At 41.7% G+C, this 24,161-nt stretch overlaps 1 protein-coding gene across 4 annotated transcripts in view; it reads right to left on the bottom strand.

Annotated features, from left to right (window-relative positions):
- ZDHHC14 (zDHHC palmitoyltransferase 14) overlaps nucleotides 1-22,736 on the bottom strand; it is a 114,163-nt gene extending 91,427 nt beyond the window's left edge. For all 4 annotated transcript variants that reach the window (XM_082305375.1, XM_082305377.1, XM_082305376.1 and 1 more), the window contains exon 1: nucleotides 21,640-22,736. In XM_082305375.1, the coding sequence (XP_082161501.1) occupies nucleotides 21,640-21,890 (251 nt within the window). In that variant the 5' untranslated portion in view covers nucleotides 21,891-22,736. The remainder of the gene's footprint in view (nucleotides 1-21,639) is intronic.
- Nucleotides 22,737-24,161: the final 1,425 nt, after the last annotated feature.

Here is a 24,161-nt window from a genome sequence, read left to right as displayed (position 1 = left end):
ATTAAATATCATTCTTTTTGCACAATACAAAACTCTACATTACAGCCACAAAGTAATAGAAGCATATACAGACTAAAATAGTTTGGTATCCACTCACCCGAAGAAACCTCTTCTCTCCCCTTTGTAATGAACCATCACAGCTGGGGTCACAGAGGTAGAGATGTAGGAGCTGAAACTCCATTACCACTCCAGTTGAGAGGGTAATTAACACGATGCTCTTCATAAAGGATTAAAACTCATGGTCAAGTCTGGCCTGTACAAACTAGCTTATTTGCAATATATATTGAAGGTAAGCACAGCCTCCTCCTTTGCTAACAAAGGAAGAGATAAAAAGTATGGCTGAGTGGCGGGAGGGCAGGATTCCACATGTTGGGAAACAACTTACAAGTTAACTCTGATCAAATAGAGCAGGTTAGCTGTTTGCTTATTAAGCACTGCAGAGACTATCAACAGCAGTAAGAGAGAACACCTAGCTACAGCAGAAAAATGAGATCTCAAAGATCTGCAAAACAACAGGTCCAGAGGTGGTTGTTAACCCTTCAAATTACTTACTAGAACACTCCGATTAAGCCTAGTAATTACAGCCATGTCACAAGATCCAAAAGTGTTCTCTCGCTGTCAAATTGCTCCTGCACCAATTTAAGAGGTTATTTCCCAGAACAGCTTGGACAACTTGTCCCAGATGTACTTCAACAGTTTGAGGGAAGCAAACTGCCCTCCACTTGCCATTGTGGACCAGTCTATTGTCCTTCCAGTCAATTCAGGACCATTCTGACAATTTGTTTGCCAATGCTTTCATCACTTGTCTATGTCTATCTCAAAGTTACCTTGTTAAACTAAGGTTTGCATTACTTACTCTGATTCCAAGGCTAATACTGGACAGGTAAACCTGCTTAGACATGTCAAAAAAACCGTAAGTACTAGTTCATTAAAATTCAGATGTTTAGTAATGCAAACAGTGAGAATGGATTCCATGAGTGTTTATTTCATGTACGCCAAAACAAACATTCATGTTTTCACACACTATTATTTTTTAATAGATCTCTCACCAATGCTACTGAAACTCACTGGGAAGTCATAACACATACTGTAATTTGGAAATTCACATATTTAGAGCTCAATGTATCACATGAAACACATAAGTACTTTGAAAGTTTTGCAAGTTTCACGCCCTACCTTTGATTTTAGTTTAATATATTTAAGATGCCAGACCACACTTTTTCTAATAAGGTGACCGTATATTTCTTCAGTGGCAGAAGATGGCTTCAGGCCATAGTCCTTTCCATGGTATATGTCAAGACAGTTGGTAAGTGTACATACTACGACTCCAGGGATTCCTAGAAACTATACATACACTGTCTGAGAAATCAGGGAGGCAGGAGCTAAACACAGCTCCTGACTACTTGGTCCAACCTACCTCTAGCCATCAAAGAAGCTGAGGGCATGAGCAAGCTGTTCCCATCTGCCATTTTTCTTCAAGGGGGAATCAAAGTGCTCAACTCTTCCTTGTTACGAGATACATATCATAGGTGACATCTTCTTCTGAAAAAGTGATGCCCAGGATTACAGTACTATTTGTTTTCAAAGAGCCCTCAGACTTTGCAAGAGATGGACTGATGAATCACCTTTGTAAGCGAGAAGTGAATTGTATGTTTACTAGTGGAGTATGATTTTTTCCTACTAACAAGAAAACACATTTATAGCATTATATAGCTGATTAATATGAACACAGAAAAAGAACATGCTTTATAATAAAATTAGATTTTTTTTGTATGCAGTAGGAGTGGATCCTGACCATCTGGTCAGTTTGGTAACCTACTAAATTTTTCATGTCATACTTCATTAATTACCTTTACTAAGACATCAGTGAATATTTAGATTAATTTATTTCCACATTAATAGTCTTCTATAACAACTCTAAACTCTAGATTGTAGGTTCCTTTTAAAACTCTTTTATATGAGTCACCAATAGCCGTCCCCTTTTCCAAAGTTCGAAAGTCCTTTCTAATATCACCTCTACGTAGTAATAGTTACAATGCATTAAGTAACTGACATAATTATGTTCTAATCAATACACAGTACTCTCCCTCTCTCCACCCCCAATGGTGTTGCATTATTAATAAGGACAAGAAAAATATCAGTTTCAACTAATATCCTTCTAGCATTTCATATATATATTTCTGAATAATGGTAGTGGAACCAGCTTTGGAAGTTACCCTTCTCCAAGAAAAGACCACCTATACATGAACCACTTCAGATAAAGCTTTGTCTAGCCTGCTTTGCAAAAAACTTCTAATGATGACAATTCCACAATCTTCCTAGGACATTTATTTCAGTCCTTATCCACCCTTATGCTTGGAAAGGGTTCTTTTCCCCTAATGTCTACTAACCTCTAACCTGAATACTTCCTGCTGCAACTTAAAGTTAGAACTTCCTGTCACATCCCAAACAATGTGGAAAAGCATTTATTATCATCCTTCTACATATCCAAAGGCAATCACCATAACTCTCTCAGCATCATCCTCTCTGGGTAAAAGAAATCCCAACCTTCTTTAAGGTACCTGGGGCGGTGAGAGGGAAGAGGAAGAGAAGGAAGAAATTCTCGTGATGAAGAAACTGCTAGTTTAACTGATAGATTCTCTAATTTTGACAAAAATAAAAGGGAAGAAGTTCAAAAAATTGAAATAAAAAAAATTCAAGACATTTCTCAATTTAACACCTAACTTATCTACTGTTAGGAAAGCAATACCCAAGGGAAGACAGCATCTTTCATTACATTGCCCTTACACATCACCCCAAGCATAATCAGGACCATAAGGAAGGAGAGAGAGTTCTCCAGTAAAAGCAACAGAAAAAAACCCCACATGGTCAAGTAATTAAACACATGCCAGTTCTGATCTACAGTAACAGTTTACACTGCCACTAACAGCATTTAACGATTTTTTTTTTGTACACATAATAAGCATTGCCTGTGATCTCTTCCAAACACGTTAAGATTTTACTTCATAGAAATCGTCACTCAAGTCTGAAAAGAATAATCTGATCTAATCTGGTCTCTGCATGGATTCGTAATGCCATATTTGTCACAGTTCAGTGCCACTGAAAGAGAAGTCCACTTGTTCGCAACAGATTTCCCTTTACAGATTTTTTTTTTTTATCGTTGTTTTGCACAACACAGAGCACAAATATTTGTTGAGTTGCTATCCAGCATCTAACCAAGCAATGCTGCAAGGAGAAATGTACTATTCTGAGGAGTTTCATTTGACTAGGTTAGTCCTACTGGTGGAGTACAAACTGAAAACAGGATTTCTGAAGAATAATTTAAAGCATAAGCATGTAGAAAAAAACAAGTCTGAAGAAAAAATCTGGGAAGATTCAGTGCATTCCAAAAGATATTTTTGGCTCTAATAAACAAGACCTTAGAGTTGGCCTTCAATTCATAATATGAATTGTGCTACAAACCACATTTCTAAAACACAACTACATTTCAGATACTTCTTAGGAAAGGACATAGTAAGTTTGTCCCCAGCCAAAAACGGGAGGGGGAGTAAATATATTACCAGGACTGCATTTGTCAGTGGCCATTTTCTCCTTTGGAAGGATTCCACCGTGTGTCAAATTCCACTCTACAGGTATACCTTTATTAAGCTGGTGACATAGTTGTGTTCACAAACATAACATGAGATCAAAAGAAACAGATGTGGATGACTGGATTCAAGCTCTCCCAGAAGCCAGCCTCCCATCTCAAAGAAAATCACAAATAGTACTAAAATTTAATTGATGTCTTACCATAAGAATAAGACAGTCCCTTTAAAACTCTGTTTTCATCAAATAAAGAAAAAGGTTTGTTTGTGGATGATTTTTTCCTTAAAGAAAATTCCAGTGGAACCTGCCAGAACAAGACTAGGTTGCATCCAGCTACCTTGGGGGAACATCCTCCTCATTCATTTCCACAACTGCTGAAATCCCCTCCATGTCCTGAGGGTCCTTGATGTAAATGAGGGCAGCCAGTGGCACAATATTACATATGAAGGGTCAGTAGTTCTGAAATGCACTCACTCCCATTGCTCAGAAAGACGGCTGGACACAGTGACCTTCAGAAAAAGGTTCATCTTTTTTCCCAGGCTTTGTGCAAGAAAAATAAACTCGAGATGGCAGGGAGCCTCGATAACTAGCTGAGGAAGCAGCCAGTGCCAATCTTATTGCAAAAAACCTACCCCAAGCCATAGTGTAATAATGTAGTAATAAGCAATAACAAGCAGCAAAGCAAAAGTAGTTTTGCTTCTCCATCTGGCCAGCTGTTTAGCGTTAACTAGTCTTTGTGCCTGCTGATCAACACAGCTGAGGAAAATCTGTACTAAAGCAAAAATTATCACCCGCCAGATCTGTCACACACATGCACAGACGTCTGAGTTGCCTGTACTCTGATCAACACCTGGCCCTTTTATAACTACCACATACAGGTAAACGCTACTTTGAGTTATTTATACTTTTTTCATGCATATTAGACCAATGCTGTCACTGGAGAACCAAGCTGATCTCTTCAGTTTCCTCTACCGGCAAATGAACTTTACTCCACTTCAGTGAACACAGCTATCAGAAGGTGGAGTCATCTTACAAACTGAAAATAAATTTAGAACTATAATGCATGACCAAAGCTGAAGCAGCAATAAGTTTCCTACACCTTCAAAACAAAAAATATTTAATGCTAACACATAAAAAAATGAAAGCTGATTGTCAGTCAGAATTAGAACACAAAAATAAAATAGGAAGTAATTACAAAAAATAATAATAAAGTAGATTCTGAAGCTTTACAACACAAAAAATAAAAACAGTCAATATAGGGCTGGTAGGCCTAATTGCCAAACTATCTGCAGTACATTACCTTGTAAAGAGCAGTGCCTTACTACTTTTGTTCTTTTGCAAATGTAAAGAAAGACCATGTATAAAATGTTCACAAAATTAAAATTGTCTGCATTAAATGCTATTACACCATGGACTCTGCCAACCTAAATTTGCTGTGAATTTCCATTTCACCAAGACCCAGGCAGTTTCAGCAGTCATTTTGCTATTCCACAAGTCTGACTACTGACATGTACTTAAATCAAATAGCTCCCCTTATGCAACTTGCTTAGAGCTTTAACTGAAAAGCAAAATGAGCATTTAGGGTTACAAAGTGTTTTTTCTTATAGCAATTCCTATACAAGCAACATTTAGACCCACTTAATCAAGTATTCTGTACAACATATTATGAACCATGTTAAAGACTGATTATGTATCAAGCCACCTTGTTTTATATAGCAGAGCAGTAGCCCTCCCTGTGCAGAAATACTTCTGTCAAGGCCTGGGCTGCCCAATTTTACTTATTCCCAGTTGTACTTTGTTGCCTGCAAAGAGCATCTCTGAACCTTCCCCAGTTTCTTCCAGTCACCCACACCACAAGCGCTGTAAAAGATAACTGAACAGTGGCAAACAAGTGTCACCTGAACAGCCAAATGCCTCCCTCTGTAAAAGCACACAGCGCAGCACCTCTTCTTTTCTAGTACTCTCACGATCTATAGTGCTTCCCTCCTCAATTAGAGGAGCACAGAAAAACAAAAGCAACTTTAAGAGATTCATCTGCAAGACTTGCAGAAATGAGAAGAAAATAGGGCAGGACTACAGCATCACCACAAAATGAATGAAGCCCCTTGCCTTTACCTCTACCATCCCTGCAACAAGTTCAAAAGCTGTCTTGAGCAGAAGAAAGAGGCACTGCTGCCCCTTATGGCTCTCTGAAAAGTGCTGAAGCATCAGTCCACAGAACACAATGGTAAAAAGCAAGCATGTACAAGGTATTTGGAAAGAGGAGGGAAGGGGACACATTGAATTGGGAGGGAGTGTGTGGAAAAGAACAGAAATAGTGCCTGGTTGGGAACTTACTGGTCTAATAATTACATACAGAAAAACTATGCTAAAACAAACTGCAAGATTGCTACATTCAAGACTGCCAAGATGAAATAAAATGCCAGCATGCCTGTAGAAATTAAATGTGACACCCTTCTGCCAGGCTCTCCTTCCCCTGTCATGTGCCTTATGACAGAGCTTTTAGTTTCAAGCTCCCCACCCCCTGAGGAGCCCTGCTTCACTTCAAGCTGTGGGTGGGACTGTTCTGGAAATGAACCTGGGTTTAAGCGAAGATGAATTTTGTGTAATAATAATACACAGAACTGGAGATTGCAGAAACTGGAAGATGCATGGTGAATGAAGCAGTTTCACTGTTTCTTCATTTATGCTGCCTGTAGCCAGAGGTGAAAGCAGCCCCACAGAGCTCCCAAAAGCAGCTGTGCTACCAAACTCCCAAGGAGGCTGGCATTGCTCAAAACTCATCTCAGTGAAAGTTCTGCCATGCCCACAGAGAGGCATGCCCAGCACAGGCACAGGTTTCAAAGATTTTACTTGATAAAAATCAAGTTCTTAGCATGCACAAAAGACCCAAGCTTGGGCAGATGTCAATACTGGACTTCTATGAAGACAACACAACATACATCTTTGCGAGACTCTCACACGTGCAGACTCCTGCCTATGTATAACAAAGATTCAGAATAACCCACTCTCTTTTCCATATGTAACCTGCAAGCCTGTCCCCTGGGTCTTTCCCTCACCATCACAGCACTGGAAGTAAAAAAAGAACAACTTTGGCCAGAGCCATGGAGCTTCTCTGTCATGAAAGATTAGCACAAGAGAAATCAGGAACAGTAAGAAAAGGGAAAAGTATTTCTGGACTGAAAAAAACACAAAAAGATTTTGAAACCTTAAAGCACTACTGGTATTACTGTCCTTAACAGCTCACTTTTCTGACCTGCTCTTAAAACAAATACATAAATAACCAAACTCCAAAAGGAGTCGAATAATGAAGATCTATGCACCATGCTGTCATTCCCAGAGTTCTTAATTCTGCGCTGATGAACTAGGACAGTGTATCTCCATGAGCCACTTTAACATCTCATATCTATTCACAACTATTTTTCCTATGTTTATTTTTCTCTTTCAGCCTCTGAAGTGAGAGAGATGTTGGTAGGATACAACATCCATAGGCAACTTAGAGTGCAGTGTAAGTTAAGTATCTTGCTCTGCAGTCCAGCTCTGTCTACAGTACTGAATACAAAAACAACTGAAAAATCCAGCATGCATATTAAAAGTTATTACTAGGTTACTTATAGGTACTAACTAAATATGGACACAAAACAACTGTCCCTCAAGTACCTGAAATTAATTTCCAGAAGCAAATACTACAGCAGATACTTCAGTTCCTCCCCACTCCTTATTCCCCCCGGCTCAACTCTTCCACGTGCATGGAACAATCTTCCAAAGTTGTCAGTCTTTTTGTCATTCAGAATATGAAGGCAAGCATAGCTGGCCTAGGGATGTACTCATTCTGGATGAATAACCTAACTATGCAACTCTTATCTGTAGAGATCAACTTTGGCGACAAGTTGCACGCTCCCTAAATCTTTGACCTTTATTTCACAGTCAGAAAGAATGCTTGTAAATAAAGCTCAGATTAAAAGCTTATTTCAGTGACAGTGTTATTTCAATAACAGTGAATTACCTTTACAACAAAGGTTGCTTCTTTTGTATTGGACTAAGAAGCAATGAACCTATGTTCTCCTTTCACAAATGCCATTTCTTTGTTGCAACAGCAAGGGCTAGTGCCAACAACGGTTTAAAAAAAAGTTTCAGAACAGAAAATAAACTTACTTTTGCCAAGAACAGTCAACCATTGGGTAATATTGCACCTCCAGACTATCATTTAGCAACTTTAACTGTTGGTTAAAGTTTTCTAGGATGCAATAATAGAAAGGTATGTACATTGGGAAGGGCATGTTTACCTTTCAATTGAGCTGGATGCCAGCCCGCAACAGTTTCACTTACTGGCATCCAAGCATGTCAGTCGTTTTTCTCATATCAGACTGTTTTGATTTTCACATTCATAGCCAATTGCCTGTTTCCCAAACTCCTCTTGAGTACGAGCTGAGTAAAAAAGCAAAATTATTTTATCTCATCCAATCTTTATACACTTTCCTCTGAAACATCCTGCCCCCAGCACACTTCTTTTGATACACTCGAATACTGGAAATGAGATTCTGGCTTCCAGAGACTAGCATTAAAAAACAACGCACAGTGCAGCCTGATCCTAAAATGGTCTGGGGTTCATTACATTAGAGGAAAAACCCCATATTTTACTCTGAAGATGAACACTCACATCAGCGATGAGAAGTCTCAGAGCTTCCACAGCTCAAAGTAAAGAGAAGATCGCCTTCTGAGCTTAGTGTCTTGCAAAAGAAGAATGATTATCCTTTCAGGGTCTTGAATTAGATTCATCTCTGTCAGATTTCAGTCTACAACTTCTTCCCCATCTTCTGCTCTATAGACAATTCCTTCTGCTCTGATTAGCTTTAGGTGTCTTATTTAACAAAATCATTTTAAAGGCCAATTCTTTTATCGCACTGTGAATAGAGACATCCACTCCAACTGCCTCTTGTATGCAGGCTATTCAATTTTCCATTAACAGCTTTATGATTCTTTCTTCATCTGAAACTTTCAACATTTACAATACCAAACAAAACAACAAAATGAAAAAACACCCAAGTAGGCAGCTGAATGGGACTGTGAAGAAACAGGCAATTTCCCTGGGTTGGTTGATACCTCATCTGAAGCATGGGAGAAACAGCAAGGACCGAGAATACTCCTTTCCTGGTTCAGTTCAGCATATTTTGAGCTAACTCAGCTGTTTTTACAAACTAAGGTGAAGCAGCGTTCATGCAGCTTTTCCATAGGCTCTGCTATCAAATGCAATACAATACATTGGCTCTGCAGTCTGGATATGGGGAACACAAACTACACAGGCAAGGATGCTTCAGTTACTGCCCCTGTATTGTGTTACAGAATTGGGTATCATGTCTTTAAAAAAAAAAATTACATAAAAAAAGTAAGACATGAACAACTAAGGAGCACTTAATAATGTGTTATTTGAAAGACGCTGAAGCTCAAGTTCTGTAAACTACAATCCAGTTACTTCAGAAATAAAATATGGTTAAGATGACAGAACTCTAGTTTCTCATTAAGCAACTAAATAGTACTTCAGGTAAGCCTAAAGATGTTCTGTTTGTGCCCTCACAGATGCCAAACAATGAAACGAGACTACGTAACAATGAGTTTTCTCAAGCTGGGATACAATTTTGAATTATAGCTAAGACGATCTGACAATCTCCTCCCTTGCACTAGTAATAACATTTTTCTGCATTTTCAGGGATTCAGGTCAAGGATCTAAAGCAGCAGAAAGTTTTTCTTTGTGTGGGCAGGAGGGAAGGATAAGCTTTCTGTGGGAAGGGAACTCCCTGAAGTGGTTCACCATTGGGTGGAGAAAACAGCAGAGCCAGACAAAAGTAGTAACATCTGAGGCCTGGGAGAAGGGAACCATAGAATAGTTTGGGTTGGAAGGGACCTTTAAAGGTCACCTAGTCCAACCCCCAAGAGGGGGGGGTCCATCCTTTTCAGCAGCCTATGACCATCAGATTCGCAGATTAGCAGACTGCAACTGAGCCTGCTAAACAGAAAGGAAACCGGCATGCTCCTGTGGAATGCTCTGAAGTTTTGTTTGAATTCATGAGCAGTAAGAGTCCAACCCGTGTCCCCTCAGAAAAAGCAGGCAGGTCTACAGGCATGAAGCTCACTCTGAAAAAAACAGCGCTTTGAATATGTGGTATGGGGAAATGCCCCTTTGGCTTCCACCAGCCTCATAGAAACTTAGCAGTGATAGCTACTATAGGGCGCAGAGATTCAGATATATTTCACTCAAATAAAATATGCTCTGTTTCATTTAAACTTTGTCCTCTTATAATTTCATTTTCAATTTGTAATCAGAACTGGACACCTGCCCTACTGGAATTATTTACACTTTTTTTTTTTTTTTTTTTTGAGTAAATCAATGTTTAAAGGCAATTTAGATTAATCCGACATATCTAGGGTGTTTTCCCTTCCCTAAAGATAACAAGTCCAACTTTAGCAGCTTTTCAGACAAACCATTTCATCCTTTATGTATAGGAGTCCAGAAGCTGGAACATGCTATCTATTAAGGTACAAGAGTTGGTCTGAAGGTAGTATTGTCAAGTAGCAGGCTCAAGGAGGAAGCTGAACTGCAGGATCCAAACAACTTTTTGACCTGGCTCAAGCACTGGGAGACATGATTTTACATAACTGCACAATTATATAGTCAAATACAGTATAGATCACAGAAAAAAATTGTATGCTCATCCCTTAGGACTATGGAAAGGGGAAAACTAAGTCTTTCAAATTCATTTTTACTGCTTCCCCATCTCTTCTACAGCAACAGTGCTCTTAAGTCTATTAAAAGTGAGAAAGTGGCTAGGAAGATTAGATGGAAGGAAAGAAATGTTCACAAAATTTAAGTGAGACATGGACAAACTGATGAATACATCACACTGCTGGAACAACCGTATACAGAGACATTCTTCTGGATGAACTTGATTTTATTTAAACTTAATGCTGTTGTTTACATGATAAGAAGAGAAAATACTAACTATAATTCAGCAAAAGCCAAATGGGTAGTAGAGGGCAAAGCTTGGTGAGAAACAGCAGGTAAGTGAAATAAAGCAGGAAAAGAACCTCCAAGAAGTCTTGGAAAATGCACATTGAACTAAGAAAGCCATATTCAAAGGTGAGAAAAGGGGGGACAGAAAGAACAGCTATGGCTATTTCACTTGCAAATTTTTAAGTTTTGTTGGACTGAGACTTCAGGTTCAGATCCCAAGACTAGGTAAAACTGAAGTTCTCATGAAATATGCATGTAATAAATGGGTCATTAAAACACGATTAAAATTATCTCACTAGATATACCTTTTGCCATCTTACGGGAAGAAGTTCTCAGATTTTGACAGGGTCCCATCCCACATGGAACGGCTGAGGTGGGATGGGGCCTCTGGAGATCATAGAGTCCAATGCCCCAGCTCTAGGCAGGGTCAGCTAGAGACTGCTCAGGTCTACATCTGGTTGGTTTTCAGTATGTCCATAGCGTCTCTGGGCAATCTGTGCCAGTGTTCGGTCATCCTCACAGCAAAAAAAAAAAACCCAAACCAAGCAGGCAAACAAACAAAAATAAAACCAAAAAAGCCCTTTTTTCTTATGTTTAAATGGTATTTCATGTTGTGTCCATTGCGCCTTGTCCTGTCATTGGGCACCACTGAGAAGAGTCCAGGGCTCTTTTTTTTTTTTTTTTCCCCCAACTTCCCCTCCCCAGTCAGGTACTTACTTTAATCAGATCCCCCCTGAGCATTCTCTTTTCCAGGCTAATGCACTGAGGCAAACCGGAAGTGACTGTGCTCTTTACACAGTGCACTCCAATCTTTTATATCACACCATACAACATATTTCACGCACTAGTCTACTCAGACTAATGACAAAGTTTACTTGGTTGTTTCCACACCTGATGCCTGTCCAGCCCTGGAAAGTGTTCAAATCATGTTGAATGATAAAAGTACCTTAAAAGCTGTATTTTTTCACTATATAGAAGCATTATGAGCTTCAGCTTTAAAGAAATCACATTCACAAGAAGCAAGTTTATTACAGAGTTGCAATACTGATGAGGGAGAAGTCACCACTATTCTAGCCTTTACTTTTCTTTCTAGTGCTTTTAACTGCTTTACATAGTTCCAAATTAGGAAAAATTATAACTCTTCCACATTCTAATTAAACAGTAGAAAGGCCTTTTTCCCAATAAAACAGTATTTACTAAGGAACATGCATAGATAGTTGTGCCATGAAAACCCACACCATGAGCACAAACAGGCATGCCAGCAAAATTTAAGTACAGGCTGGTCTGACACTTGTTCCTACCCTGAAACAGGGCATTCAGAACCAGTGGGATATCTAACAAGTGTACTGAACACACAAGACCAGGACTGCAATTTCCTGATATCCAGACAGATCAAAAAAGAGGGTACACAAAATTTATCACAATCAGAAACAGAAGTTTTGTATTAGTACTCCTTTTCCTAGCAGGGGAAAAAGCTTCCGATCCCTGCCAATGTTTATTAATCTACATTCCTAACTTCTAGTAATATACTGAGTGTTTATGCTGAAATAATAACAAATTCTAGCATATCTGTTCCCTGCTCTTAAGAACTAACATATATTGGTCATATGTGTAAGAAACATACACTAAGACCCACAAATTTATTTCATACATTCACTCAATGCAGACAATGTAACAGTGTTATCTTGCACTTAAACTATAACATGAAATTCACTAACTGCAGATTTTACGTACATCTTAACTTCTGAGATCAGGTTCTCAGTTTTCAATTTAATTCTCAGTATTCTATTTAACCTCTGTTTTGTAAAATATTTTTTTAAAAATGCGAGTAAAATTTAAAGAAGAAGCTGAACTGACTGCACATTCACCACAATAAATGCACACTGCCAGCATGTATTGCAGTAAGCAACTTAAGGGGACAGCAGGAGTGGAAAAACATAAAACAAAACCAGCTGTGATCTCATTAGCCAAGCTCATTATGTAAGACCTCATTAGCCACCATCCCACAATAACGTGAATAAACCCTATGGACACTGATGAAAAGGGAGTGATGAGGGATGCAGAAGCTGAATAATCATATAGCACTACAGCACGCTGTCAACTTACTAGTTAAACTTCTGGAATGCAATTGGGCAAGATCTCCACTAATGCACACTGCAGAAAGCCCACGGTTGGGCTTCGCAAATACGAAGCCCCCTTCACCTAGTAACTGCAGTACAAACAGGAGTTTGAATATGAACACGTACAACAGGGTAAGGGACAGGGTGTGTGCTACACAAAAACTCCAAAATGTTCCAGCCTCCTTCCCTAAGTACGTTACATGTTAGTAACATCTAGTAGTTCTGTGATGTGAGAAATATGAACAGAATTTTATTTTTGGCTGTTACACATAGACTTAATCTTGATTTCAGTCTGGTTTAGTTTGTAAAAAGTTTAACCATTTTACAGTTTTTGTATGAAGTTCTGAAAAAAATGGGCTGTAATTATATGAAGGTTAACAAACTTTGGTGGTTCCAGCTGACTTCAGGGGATTTTTCTCCTTTTCCATCAGTTTTGCCAAATGAAAGACGAGCGGCATTGACACGTACAAACCTTTACTGGCAGCCTGGAACTTAAGTGATCATCAGCTACTACAGCCTCGCTTAGAAGGATCATCAATCAGGACAACAAAAATTTCCTAGATAAAGTTGTTATAACATTTTAAGCAATTTTTCAAAATGTCCCAGTATTTTAAGCCAGTAGCTTTTTTGACTGGGCTATTTTGAAACAATCACGCAGCTTAGAAAGTAAAAAATATTCTCAGCTTTCTCCTCTTCTGCAGTCACCTTCACTTCTCATTACTTAGTTCTCATTTGAATGTCACAACTAACAGCTTAATGCTGCACTAGAATGGAGAGACTCTTTCCATTAGAAAGGCAGTATAAAAGGCCTTGCTTTGTTGTTGTTTTTAACTACTTAAAAGGTATAACTTAGTTGTTAAAAGAGAATTTATATTTTAACGTCCAGTTCAAATTTCAGCATTTCAGTTTCTACTGAATCTACAAATAAGCCCAGATGTCTTTAACAAAATATTTTTCCACCCCTCCAAAAAAAGAGAATGAACAGAACAGTTTGGTTCAAGTTCTGCACAGACTAATATTTTCTCTTTTCATTCTAAAGGAAGATAATTTCAAAGTCATCCAGAGGGTAGCTAATCACTGATATACTTTGTTTTGTATGAAATGCCATTTACAAAATAATAATGCAACACAGCTATGACAGAAAACAAATCGTGTAGCAACACAGGTATTCTTTGCATCATGAGTCCAAATATAAACATGAGTAAAAAGAATACTTTACCTGAACCTAAACATGCGACATGATTCCTGAGAAACTGACTTGAGAAAACATCTGGGAAAAAAACATCTTTCCTTCAAACAAGGTATGAAAATTTCTGCAGGGTTGATGTCAGAAGAGTCCCAGAGAAGGTCACATGGCAATGCCAGTCTTCCAAGAAGAACTAATAGAAATTAGTTTTTCAATAGTGTAAATCTATTAAACATGACTGTCCCTACACTAGTGTCAAGAAGGTACATTTTATACCTTTGGCACACATCCATTCCGGTAAAGGGGCAACAGTATCTACTCAGGGAAAGGCAAAACAAAACAGGTATACTATACAGATTATAGCAACAACAGAAACCTCAAACTTTTGAGTGATAAATTAAGACAGATTTTATCAAACAACTGTCACAAAATTACAAGTCTAACCTCACATTCTGGTGGCTGAAGATGTGCAGAAGTATTATCCATCAGGATTTGTAAATATTTGAAGACATTTATATAGGCAAGAGTAACTGGATTCTGCACCTAGGCCGGAGTAATGCCAGGCACAAGTACAAACTGGGAGAGGAGCGGCTGGAGAGCATCCCTGCAGAAAGGGACGTGGGGGTGCTGGTCGGCAGCAGGCTCAGGACGAGCCAGCAGCATGCCCTGGCAGCCAGGAGGGCAAACCGCACCCTGGGGTGCGGCAAACCCAGCACAGCCAGCCGGTCAGAAGAGGTGATTAACCTACTGTGTTCAGCATTGGTGCAGCCTCACCTTGACTACTGTGTGCAGTTCTGGGCCCCGCAAATTAAGAAGGCTGCGAAGGTCCTTGGATGCATCCAGAGGAGGGCAACAAAGCTGGTGAAAGGGCTGGAAGGCATGGCCTGTGAGGAGCAGCTAAGGACTTGGGGCTTGTCTAGTTTAGAGAAAGGGAAGCTGAGGGGCGACCTCATTGCTCTGTACAGCTTCCTGAGGAGGGGACGTGGAGAGGGAGGTGCTGAGCTCTCCTTCCTAGTATCCAGCATTAGGACATGTGGCAAGGGTTCAAAGCTGCGCCAGGGGAGGTTTAGACTGGACATTAGGAAGCATTTCTTTACCGAGAGGGTGGTCAAACACTGGAACAGGCTTCCTAGAGAGGTGGTCGATGCCCCAAGCCTTGTCAGTGTTTATTTGGACAATGCCCTTAATAACATGCTTTAACTTGATCAGTCCTGAATTGGTCAGGCAGTCGGACTAGCTGATTGTCGTAGGTCCCTTCCAAGTGAAATAGTCTGTTCTATTCAACCAAACTTTTGAAATTACCTTTTTCCCCCCACTCTGGAAAGGATAGCAAATATCCCAGGTAAGAATTTACACCTATCTACAACCACCATGTTGAGCTATGATAGAGCAGAAAACCACCCCCTGGCAGGCTGCGATGGAATTTCCCCTCTTTCTCCAAGGGGTGGGGGACACATTAGGCAAAAGAGACCACAAACGTTCACATTTCACTCTGAAGATGCACATGTATCGATGGTCAAAAAGCTACACAGCGATTTCCTCAAGGTCCTGAGAGGACGTGGTATCTGAGAAACCAACATCACATCTTACACCATTATACTCCCTATTTTCCTCTCCCTCCACCTCTGCAAAGAAAACATGGAAATAAAAGAACTGTAGGTGAGAAAGGAGTAAACTAAAATAATATAATTTTTATTCAAAACTTGTCTTCTCCATGAAACAGTAAATAAAGGCCATCAACTAAGCTGAATAAAACAAACAAACAAACAAACAACAAAAATACCCAAAACCCACCCTCAAAAAAAAAGCCATTTAATATTTCTTTTGGAAAAGGAGTTAGTGTTACAAAACCATAAAAAGCCTCAGCAGTTTCAGGGGAAGTAAAAAAGGTACGACTTCTAAAAACAAGAGCGGTTACCTTCCAATATTCCCACAGAATTTTAATCTGAAAAATTAAGCACTTAATCATTATCCATTTCCACATAAACAGACCTACCCTTGAAAAGTAGAGGTGCATGAACTAATATCAAATGCTATTAGTATGTTTCTGGGTACAAGGATTTCAATTTATATCATATAATTCATTCAAAGCAGGTTTAAAAGTTTAAACTGATGTACCTGCTCAGTGAAGTGCTACTGTAAGATAGGGTAGTACACAACTATTCCCTTTTGGCCAAGGAGAAACTTGCAGACATACTTGCACAGATCACTGGGAAACTGCAAAGAGATGAATTAAGTAAACTTTTTTGTGACCAAGGAAAGGAAAGTCCCTTGTCAAGGAAAAAAGTATTAGATATACTTTGTACCTGAAAGATATTTGATTCTGACAGTTAACATTTTCAGGGTAATTTAAATGCAAGGAATAAACAACATCTGGTTGGAATGCATACCATCCCTTAGGAATTTGCCATATCATTTGGTATATCTATATAAACTCAGTACAAAATGTAAACCCTAAAGATTAGACTTACTGTATTCCATGTCTAAGTTATCAGAGACGCATAATATGGCAGAATGAGAAACAGAAATACTGCTCTGGTTTAATTTTAATGACAGATTTTTTTAAAACAAAACTGGGGGGAAAAAAAACACCTACTCATCACTGCATTCGCCTACGCCACTACACACTATTAGGCGGCTACTGCCTTCCATGCAGAAAAGGATGCAGTTCTCTGTTGAACAAGTATTTTAGTTTATATGCCATGGTTTTTGCTTTAAAATCCATTTTGACATCTTCAGCAGCAAATGCCCTACAAGTTTATAGCAACCTTTAACAGCTGAAGTCAGATTGGTAGCACTTCCTTCTAAGGAGCTGGCAGTTTAAGGTCATGGTCATCAAAAGACACAAGTAAGCTACACATCTTAAGAGCAGAGGAAGAAAGATAAAGGAGGTTATTAGATGAAGAACATTCCACCTACTTGGAATATGACCTGACACTAAGAATCCACCTCCTGCAAGAGCAGAAAACATCTGCCATAAGATGAAGATGATTGTCAATACCATAGTGAAATGCTCAGCCTACTGACATCAGTGTTTACACATAGAGGTTTGTCACAGTGAGCAGCAAGTTACACCACTTCGCCATAGCGTGTCCTATAGAAGTTCAATATTGAACAATCTACACTGCATCAGAAAGTGTGACTCATGAATGTCCTCCAGTCACACTGGTTTTCAAAGTGGGAGGCATGGAGCAGGTTGCCAGCAACTGCAAGAGCAGACAGAAAGCAATGATTTGTACACACATGTCCATATAAACAGTCCCAGTTTAAATAATTTTCCGACATCCATCTTTTGAAAGACAGTGCAATTACACAAATGCTCACAAAAATCAAGTTTTAACTGGCTCAAAAAAAAAAAAACAAAAAAACAACAAACCCTCCAGTTTGTTGAATCAGTGCAAGTGTCAAATTATATCAGAAGTGATAGGGCTCTGACTCACGTTTACAGAGAAAAGAGCTGCACTGCTTCAGCCCTTCCGGCATCCTACCATCTGCTCCAACCTTCTTCCAGAGCTACTCACCCTGCAACTGAGTTGACAGAAGAAAACAGGACTGTGCCTGAGTCAATTCAGTTCGGTCGGCATCTTCACTTAAACTTTCCTTTTAAGGGAAGTTTAATTTGCCTGCCTGAACAGAAGCAGCTCAGGTGCAGACATGTTCCCTCCTGCTACCTGCGCAGTGAGGTCCAAGAAGGAAGGGAGCTGGCAGACAGGACAGCGTTAACTTACAGTAGCAAAGCAGCCAAGCTTGCCTACCGCCACTCTGGAACTGGTGAAGCTTGTACATCCATACAAGACTTGTCATTTAACAAAAAGATGTCTGTTTCACATATTCTAGTGTGTTAAACATATCTTTCAGCCTCCATTTTGCTTCCCTGTAACCTGCAAAAACAGTACCCCCAAATGAACATAGGCATAAAGGGTTCTTTTCTCTTCTGAGTATGTATACCTAGCAGAATAAAAGCAGAAAGTATGAAGTGCCTTAGTTCTGCCTCTCTCTATTGCACCAATAAAGGACTTTACATATATGTAAATACAGTGGTTGAACTGGCTAGGTACAGCAGTGAGATCTGCCCTTCAGTTACGGATGCTGTCTTTGCTCTGGGGAAAGGAATTTGTTTTCCACGCTTTTCATGCAGCTACTTTTACATGAGCACTGAATAGTTTAAAAAAAATACGTATGTCTGTGTAATGGGGCAAGGCAAAGGAAAAAAAGGAAGTTGAACACAAAGCCAAATTTGCAAGAAAAAAAGAAAAACAGCTAAATATCACAAGGTTAGAGCTAGGAAATGTATTTCCAAGATAAAATAACATACCTAAATTTTAAAGACTAATTCAGTAATTTGTGCTGCCTCATCTTCAGCATTTTAAAATAGGCATCATTTTTAAGAATACCTCAAGCACAGCATCCCTCTTGAGACCCAAAAGTGCTTGCAATAATTCACATTACATTTATTAGGCAAGTTACAGAAATAAAACTGCTTGTTACTTGCATTGTCTTCCTTCAGAAGGGGAGGGAGGCAGGAATTATAAATACTTCACCTGCTTGAAAGCTCATGGCTTGTTGTTTTCCTTTTAAGCAAATTCTGGCTTACCTCTTTGAAAATGAAAAAGAACAGTAAAATGATAAAAGGAAGCAGTGGTGATGTACTTGGAAGATGTGAGAGAGAAAAGTCAACAGAGAGAAAGGAGTAAAACCAGCCGAAAGTAGGAGGTAGAAAAAGCAGGCAGGAAAAAGCACAGAAGCATAAATATGAAGAAACAAAGATTACAAAGGCACGGTTCAATGTGAAAAGCTATACAGGTCAAGATATATGACATGTTTGCTTTTGGAGAGCTAGGATTTGTTGATCCAGAGAAATGTATTTCTCCCCTGGAAAGCATTCCAGCGCACATGGGATACAGCTCTGGATGAATGGGTGTCAAGAGTAAAATAAAAGGAAAGGGGGAAAAATCATGTTAGAGGAACAAACGAAGCCAAAAGGATAAAGGACAAGTGTTTATGTCAGCATGAGGCTTTCCCAGGAGTTAGCTGTCAAAGTCACCTCTTTCCTACTCCCCCTCTTCACTGCCTGCAACCAGCGAATGACTTGGAACATGAGTACGTATTTTCCAGTTTCCAAAACCAAAGGGAACAAAATCATTTATTTCAATTGTAGCAAAAAGGCCAAACAATTCCAAGAACATACAAGGTATCTTCCTCTTCAATGACAGTTTGACCTTACAGTTCAGACACACAAGGCACATGCCCATTTAAAAAAATCACTTTGCCCCACGTGTACACGAAGGACTGAAGCACATTTCTGTCATATTCTGTAAATCGCTGGTTAATGAGAAGTGTCATAGACAAATCAGCCAAGTAATGGAGGTGACGCTCTAACAACAGTTATCAACTGATCAATAAATAGTAACTTAAGACGACTACTAAGAGACACAATTAGAAACTCCTTCAAAGTAACACTGTTTAATCAAAGAGACTCCCCTCTTTTCTTTGTAACATTAACAACCTTCTGCAGTTCAAACATCACAAACATGCTGAACACCATTCTCAGTGTCTTAAGGTTTGTTTTTTAATTAGCCTTCAGAGGATGAGCAATAATTTTCCAGTGCAAGTGCTTTTTAAAATCTACCTTATTATTATAAAAACGAAATGTCATTGCCAACCTCTACTTTGATTTTCCTTAAAAGGAGAGTGCAAGTGGTACAAGAATGACTCAAGACCAGTACATACACACAGAATTTATATAGTTATATAAAGCCAAAGATTTTTCCCTGCTTCAAGACTTCCGGTTAGAATAAGCACCAATTATATATCAAAATGCTGTAGCCTGACTAAAAATCTTGTCCATCCCATACTGTTACACTACAAATAAGCTCAAAGACACGATAGGAGCTGTAGTGTTCGACTCTGGTAGAGCACATAACTCACAGTAGTAATGAAATCAGAAGCTACCAGCTCATCCTGCTTTAGCAGTTCTGAATCATGCAGCTGCAGAGAATATTTATCTCTGAAGGATCAAAGTGTTAAAACGGATAACTAAACTGTAAATCGTGGCTTAATAAAGAAGTTTTATAATCATGATTATAAAACATTACAGTTTTGATCCTACATTTACATTCTGGTATCTGCAGGAAGTCCAGCGCTTGCCTTCAGAGGCAATGCTGAAGGTGATGAGACCGCACACAGACGCGAGCGTCCGTCCACACAGAAAAGCCTTCCAAAACTAGGTCTAATCATGGCAAACAGGACAGAGTAGCACCCAGTCCTGATGCAAACTATCAGGTTACACCTTTAACACCTCTTTAAAACCAGGAAAGTAAACACACTTGCAGTACCTGGATACCGTCATTGACTGTGTTATTTCAACTACTCAAAGGGATGTTCAAGCAGCTTCACAGTATCTGCAGAAGATTTACAATTAATAAATCCCTCTAAAGTAATCTGGAGCCCACTAAAGACAATTCCTCTGCTGAGCTCACATATACATTTAGCCACTGGTTACCTGCTGAGCATTTTTACCATCTTTACTGTTAGCAGTATGTTAAGATGGTCTGCATTTAACGGGTACAATTTAGGGTTTGTTAATGTCACTATCTTCTTCCTTGAAGATGCCAAGTAATGAATGACCTTTGTTGTTCAACTTAGCAAAGTGAACAGAATTTCTGGAGGCAGCGCTGAAGCTTACTTAAAAATAATAGTTCCTATTCAAGAAAATAGTAAGAGCTGTATATGTATTTTGAAGAATTTTTTCGTGCCACAAACCACAAATCAAGCTACAATAGTTTAAAACAGTTAAAGTAGCATTAACTCCTTAAAAAGAATTCAATTACTACTATAGCAGGTGTTTTGGCAGTGTGAGCACCTTTGTACTCGGTGTTTTAAAAAAGTAAGTAAATAAAAGTTGAACTGTATTGTTCATATCAAGTGCCTAATTCTTTATTGTCATGCATAGTTAATTTAACCACTCCAATGTAAGTGCAAAAATCAGTACGTTTGATTTGCTGTCACTGTGTGTCCACTTTCTATAGATGAAAAGGACTCCTTAAGATTCAGAGCAATAGAGAAAAAAGCCCTAAGAGGACACCAGAAGCCTGCTTAAAAACAAATCCAAAACTCCAGAACAAACATAGCTTAAACTAAGACCAAACCCATATACAAGTTATCTTCACAAACAGAAAGTAATGCTATTACCTAGTGGTGGAAAGCTAGGTACATGCAAAATTGTGCAGCTTGCTCTTTTTTTTTTTTTTTTTTACTAACTTGGAATTCTCATCTACAAGCTATTAGACTTCAAGACAAAAAAAAAAAGGCCTAATTCATAAACTAATGAAAGATATTGCTTTTCTTGCATTCGGTTCTGCAACAAAGGGTCAGGTTTTTTGCACCTGCCAGTTTTGATTCTCAGCAGAGTAATGGATAGACAAGAAGCTGCATCATTTCCTGACCATCCCAAACGTGCTGTTTTATACTCCTCTTGCAACATCAACAAGAGCTGGAAACCTGTGGTATAAAAGCATCACAGCCTTAACCCTCAAACATCAGTTTTCCACAGGGTATGATAACCAAAACAGGATCATGCATCCCTCAGCATCTTATCAGATCATATTTTCAATTATATAAATCAACATTAGCTGAATTCAGTCAGTATTCTCTGGATAAACACATTTAGTTTGCTTTCAGCCAGAAAATAAATAACTAGAGGAAGAGAAGGAAGATATGAAGACTTTAATGTCACTTACTCAAATGCAAAGAAGAGTCCACTGGTGACCAAGATGAGAACAAGAGTCAGGTAGAAGACTCCAGTCTGTCGAGCCATCATGATCCTCCCATTGCAGAAGAATTTGTTTCTTCCAGGAAAAACCTCCCATTTTCTCTTGGGAGCTGATTTCTTTTTCTTATGGGGAGACTCCATGGGAGACGAAGAGCTGTGTGTGCTGATCTGACTGTATTCACAGTCTTTCATGGGCCCACTACCACCTCCAGGAGTCATCAAGAGAGAGTAAAATGTGGGGAGAACCCCACCAAAAATATATACAATATATATATGTGCAAATATTCTTCTGACCAAGACAACCCTCTCCACCAGCCCCAGTTAATAAAAAAAGCAAATAAAAAGATGAAAAGTCTGCTACCAGACTAGCAATAGGTGTATCATGCAAACAGCAGTTAACTCTTGAGAAACCAAAGCTGTCATATCAGAAACGCTTGAGAGGGATCCTTCCTTCCTTCCTTCCTCCACCAGTTACAAAACAACCACGTAGGACAATCCTTTTTAAAACAACTTATCACAAAACAAGACCCAAAAAAAAAAAAAAAACAAAAACCCCCCAAAAAAGCAATTATAAAGCAGTTAGGCTGTCCAAAAAAATTTAGTCTTTTTTTTCAAGTTTATTTTCAAATGGGAGGGTGGTTTTTTTTTTTCCTTCCCACGCACACCCTGAGAGATCTCTCCGAGGGTCAGAAGGTTGGTGACGGCAAGGTTTAGCAATCGAGTCTATCATTCATAGAGATTTGTTATAATCCTCCTTTGCGCAGCAGATTTCACTGCTAAAAATGACCATTCCTAAACCGTTCCCTCAAGAGACGCGCGTAACAAATCATTACGCAAAAGAAAAAAAAAAAAGGAAAAAAAAAAAGAGCACGAAAGGAACGAGGCTGCAACTCCAGCTTCCGAGAAACACTTCAAGCTCTCTTCTTCCTGAAGCCGCAATTCAGCGGGAAGCGGCCGCCGCTCGGCGCGGCCCCGCGGGCGCAGGGCTCCCCGCCGCCCTTCTCCCCTCTCACGGCTCCACCGCGGGGGATCCTCCCGAGCCCGAGGCAGCCCGGGGCAGGGCCGGTCCCCGACAGACGCCAGCGCCCCGGCGGCAGGTCCTCATCCTCCCTCCCCCCCTCCCTCCGCTCCGCGCCGCGCCGCTCCCCCGCCGCACGCCCCGCGCCCCGGGCGGCGCCGCCGCCGCCGCGCTTAACCCCCGCCTGCCGCTACACAACAGGTCCCCGCCGCCGCCTCATGCTCCCCGGCGCCGCAGCCCCGCGGGGCGGGCGGCCGGCCGTGCGGAAGCGGGGTGAGGAGGGAGGGGAGAGGGAGGCTTCGCCGCCGCTGGGAGATCGCTGCCGGGACTCCTCCCGCCCGCCACCATCCCCGCCGCCCGCCTCAGGGCCGCCGCGGGCGCTCGCACGCCGCCGCGGCGCAGGCTCTCGCCCACGGCCCGCGGCGGTGCCGGGCCGCCCCCCGCATCCTCGCCCCCTCCCCTCGGCGCAGAGGAGCGGCTTCCCGCCGGCGTCCCCGCTTTCGCTGCGCTTCTGCCCGGAGCGAGGCGAGACGAACGCCCGGCTCCCCCTCCGCCAGCCGGAGGGCGGCGACTTCCTCTCCCCGCTGTGCCCCGCAGCCGCTACCCAGGTTTCTCCCCAGCAGCCAGACCCAGAAGCAGCAGCTGCCCCCTCCGCATCTTCAGGGGGAGGCGGTAACCACCGCAGCGGCGGCCGCCCGCGGGAGGAGCGGGGGGAGGCGGTGAGGGACGGGACCACACAGGCGCGCACCCCCCGCCGCGGCCGGTCGGTCGGTCGGTCGGTCAGTCAGTCAGTCAGCCGCTTCCCGGCCAGAGGGCAGCCGGCTCCCCCGCACCGGCCCCGGCCCGGCCCGGCCCGGCCCGGCCCTCGCTCCAGCCGCTAGAGCGCGGCGACAGCGCTAACTCTCCGCCATCGCCGCCCCCGCAGGCAGCCGCCCGCCGGGCGGGCTGGAGGCGCAGGGGAGCGACCCGGGCGGCGGCTGCCCGCGCCGGAGCCCCGCTCCCGCCCGCGCGGGGCGCCCGCTCAGCCCTCGCTTTCCCCGGCCCACGCAACCAGCCGCCCGCGCGCCGCCCCCGGCACGCGCGCACACACAGGCACGCGCCGCCGAGCCGCGAGCGGTGTCTGCCGTCAGCCCCGGGCGGCGGCGACGGCCCCGTCCTCCCCCGCTGCAGCTGCCGGGCCGAAGGCGAAGGGGCCGGGCGGGTGAGCGACAGGGAAAGAGGAGCCCCGCCCCGGCGGCCCGACCCAGCGGGACCAGCCCCGCTCCCCGTGCCGGTCAGACCGGCCTCCGCCCGCTGGGAGTTGTAGTTTCGTTCCCCCGCGCCCGCGAAGGGGCCCCGGGGGCGGGAGGGCGGCGGGAGGGACTACAAGCCCCAGCATGCCTTGCGAGGGGGCGGGGCGGGCCGCGGGGCAGCGCGGGCAGGGCCCGGCGAGGGCAGAGCGGGGCGGGGCTGCCCCGGCGGCGGCTGCTGCC

The sequence above is a fragment of the Platalea leucorodia genome (genome assembly GCF_965183815.1).
Source record: "Platalea leucorodia genome assembly, chromosome: 3".
NCBI classification, from domain to species: Eukaryota; Metazoa; Chordata; class Aves; order Pelecaniformes; family Threskiornithidae; genus Platalea; species Platalea leucorodia.
Note: the sequence above shows the minus strand (reverse complement) of the source record. Positions and strands in the feature narration are given on the sequence as shown.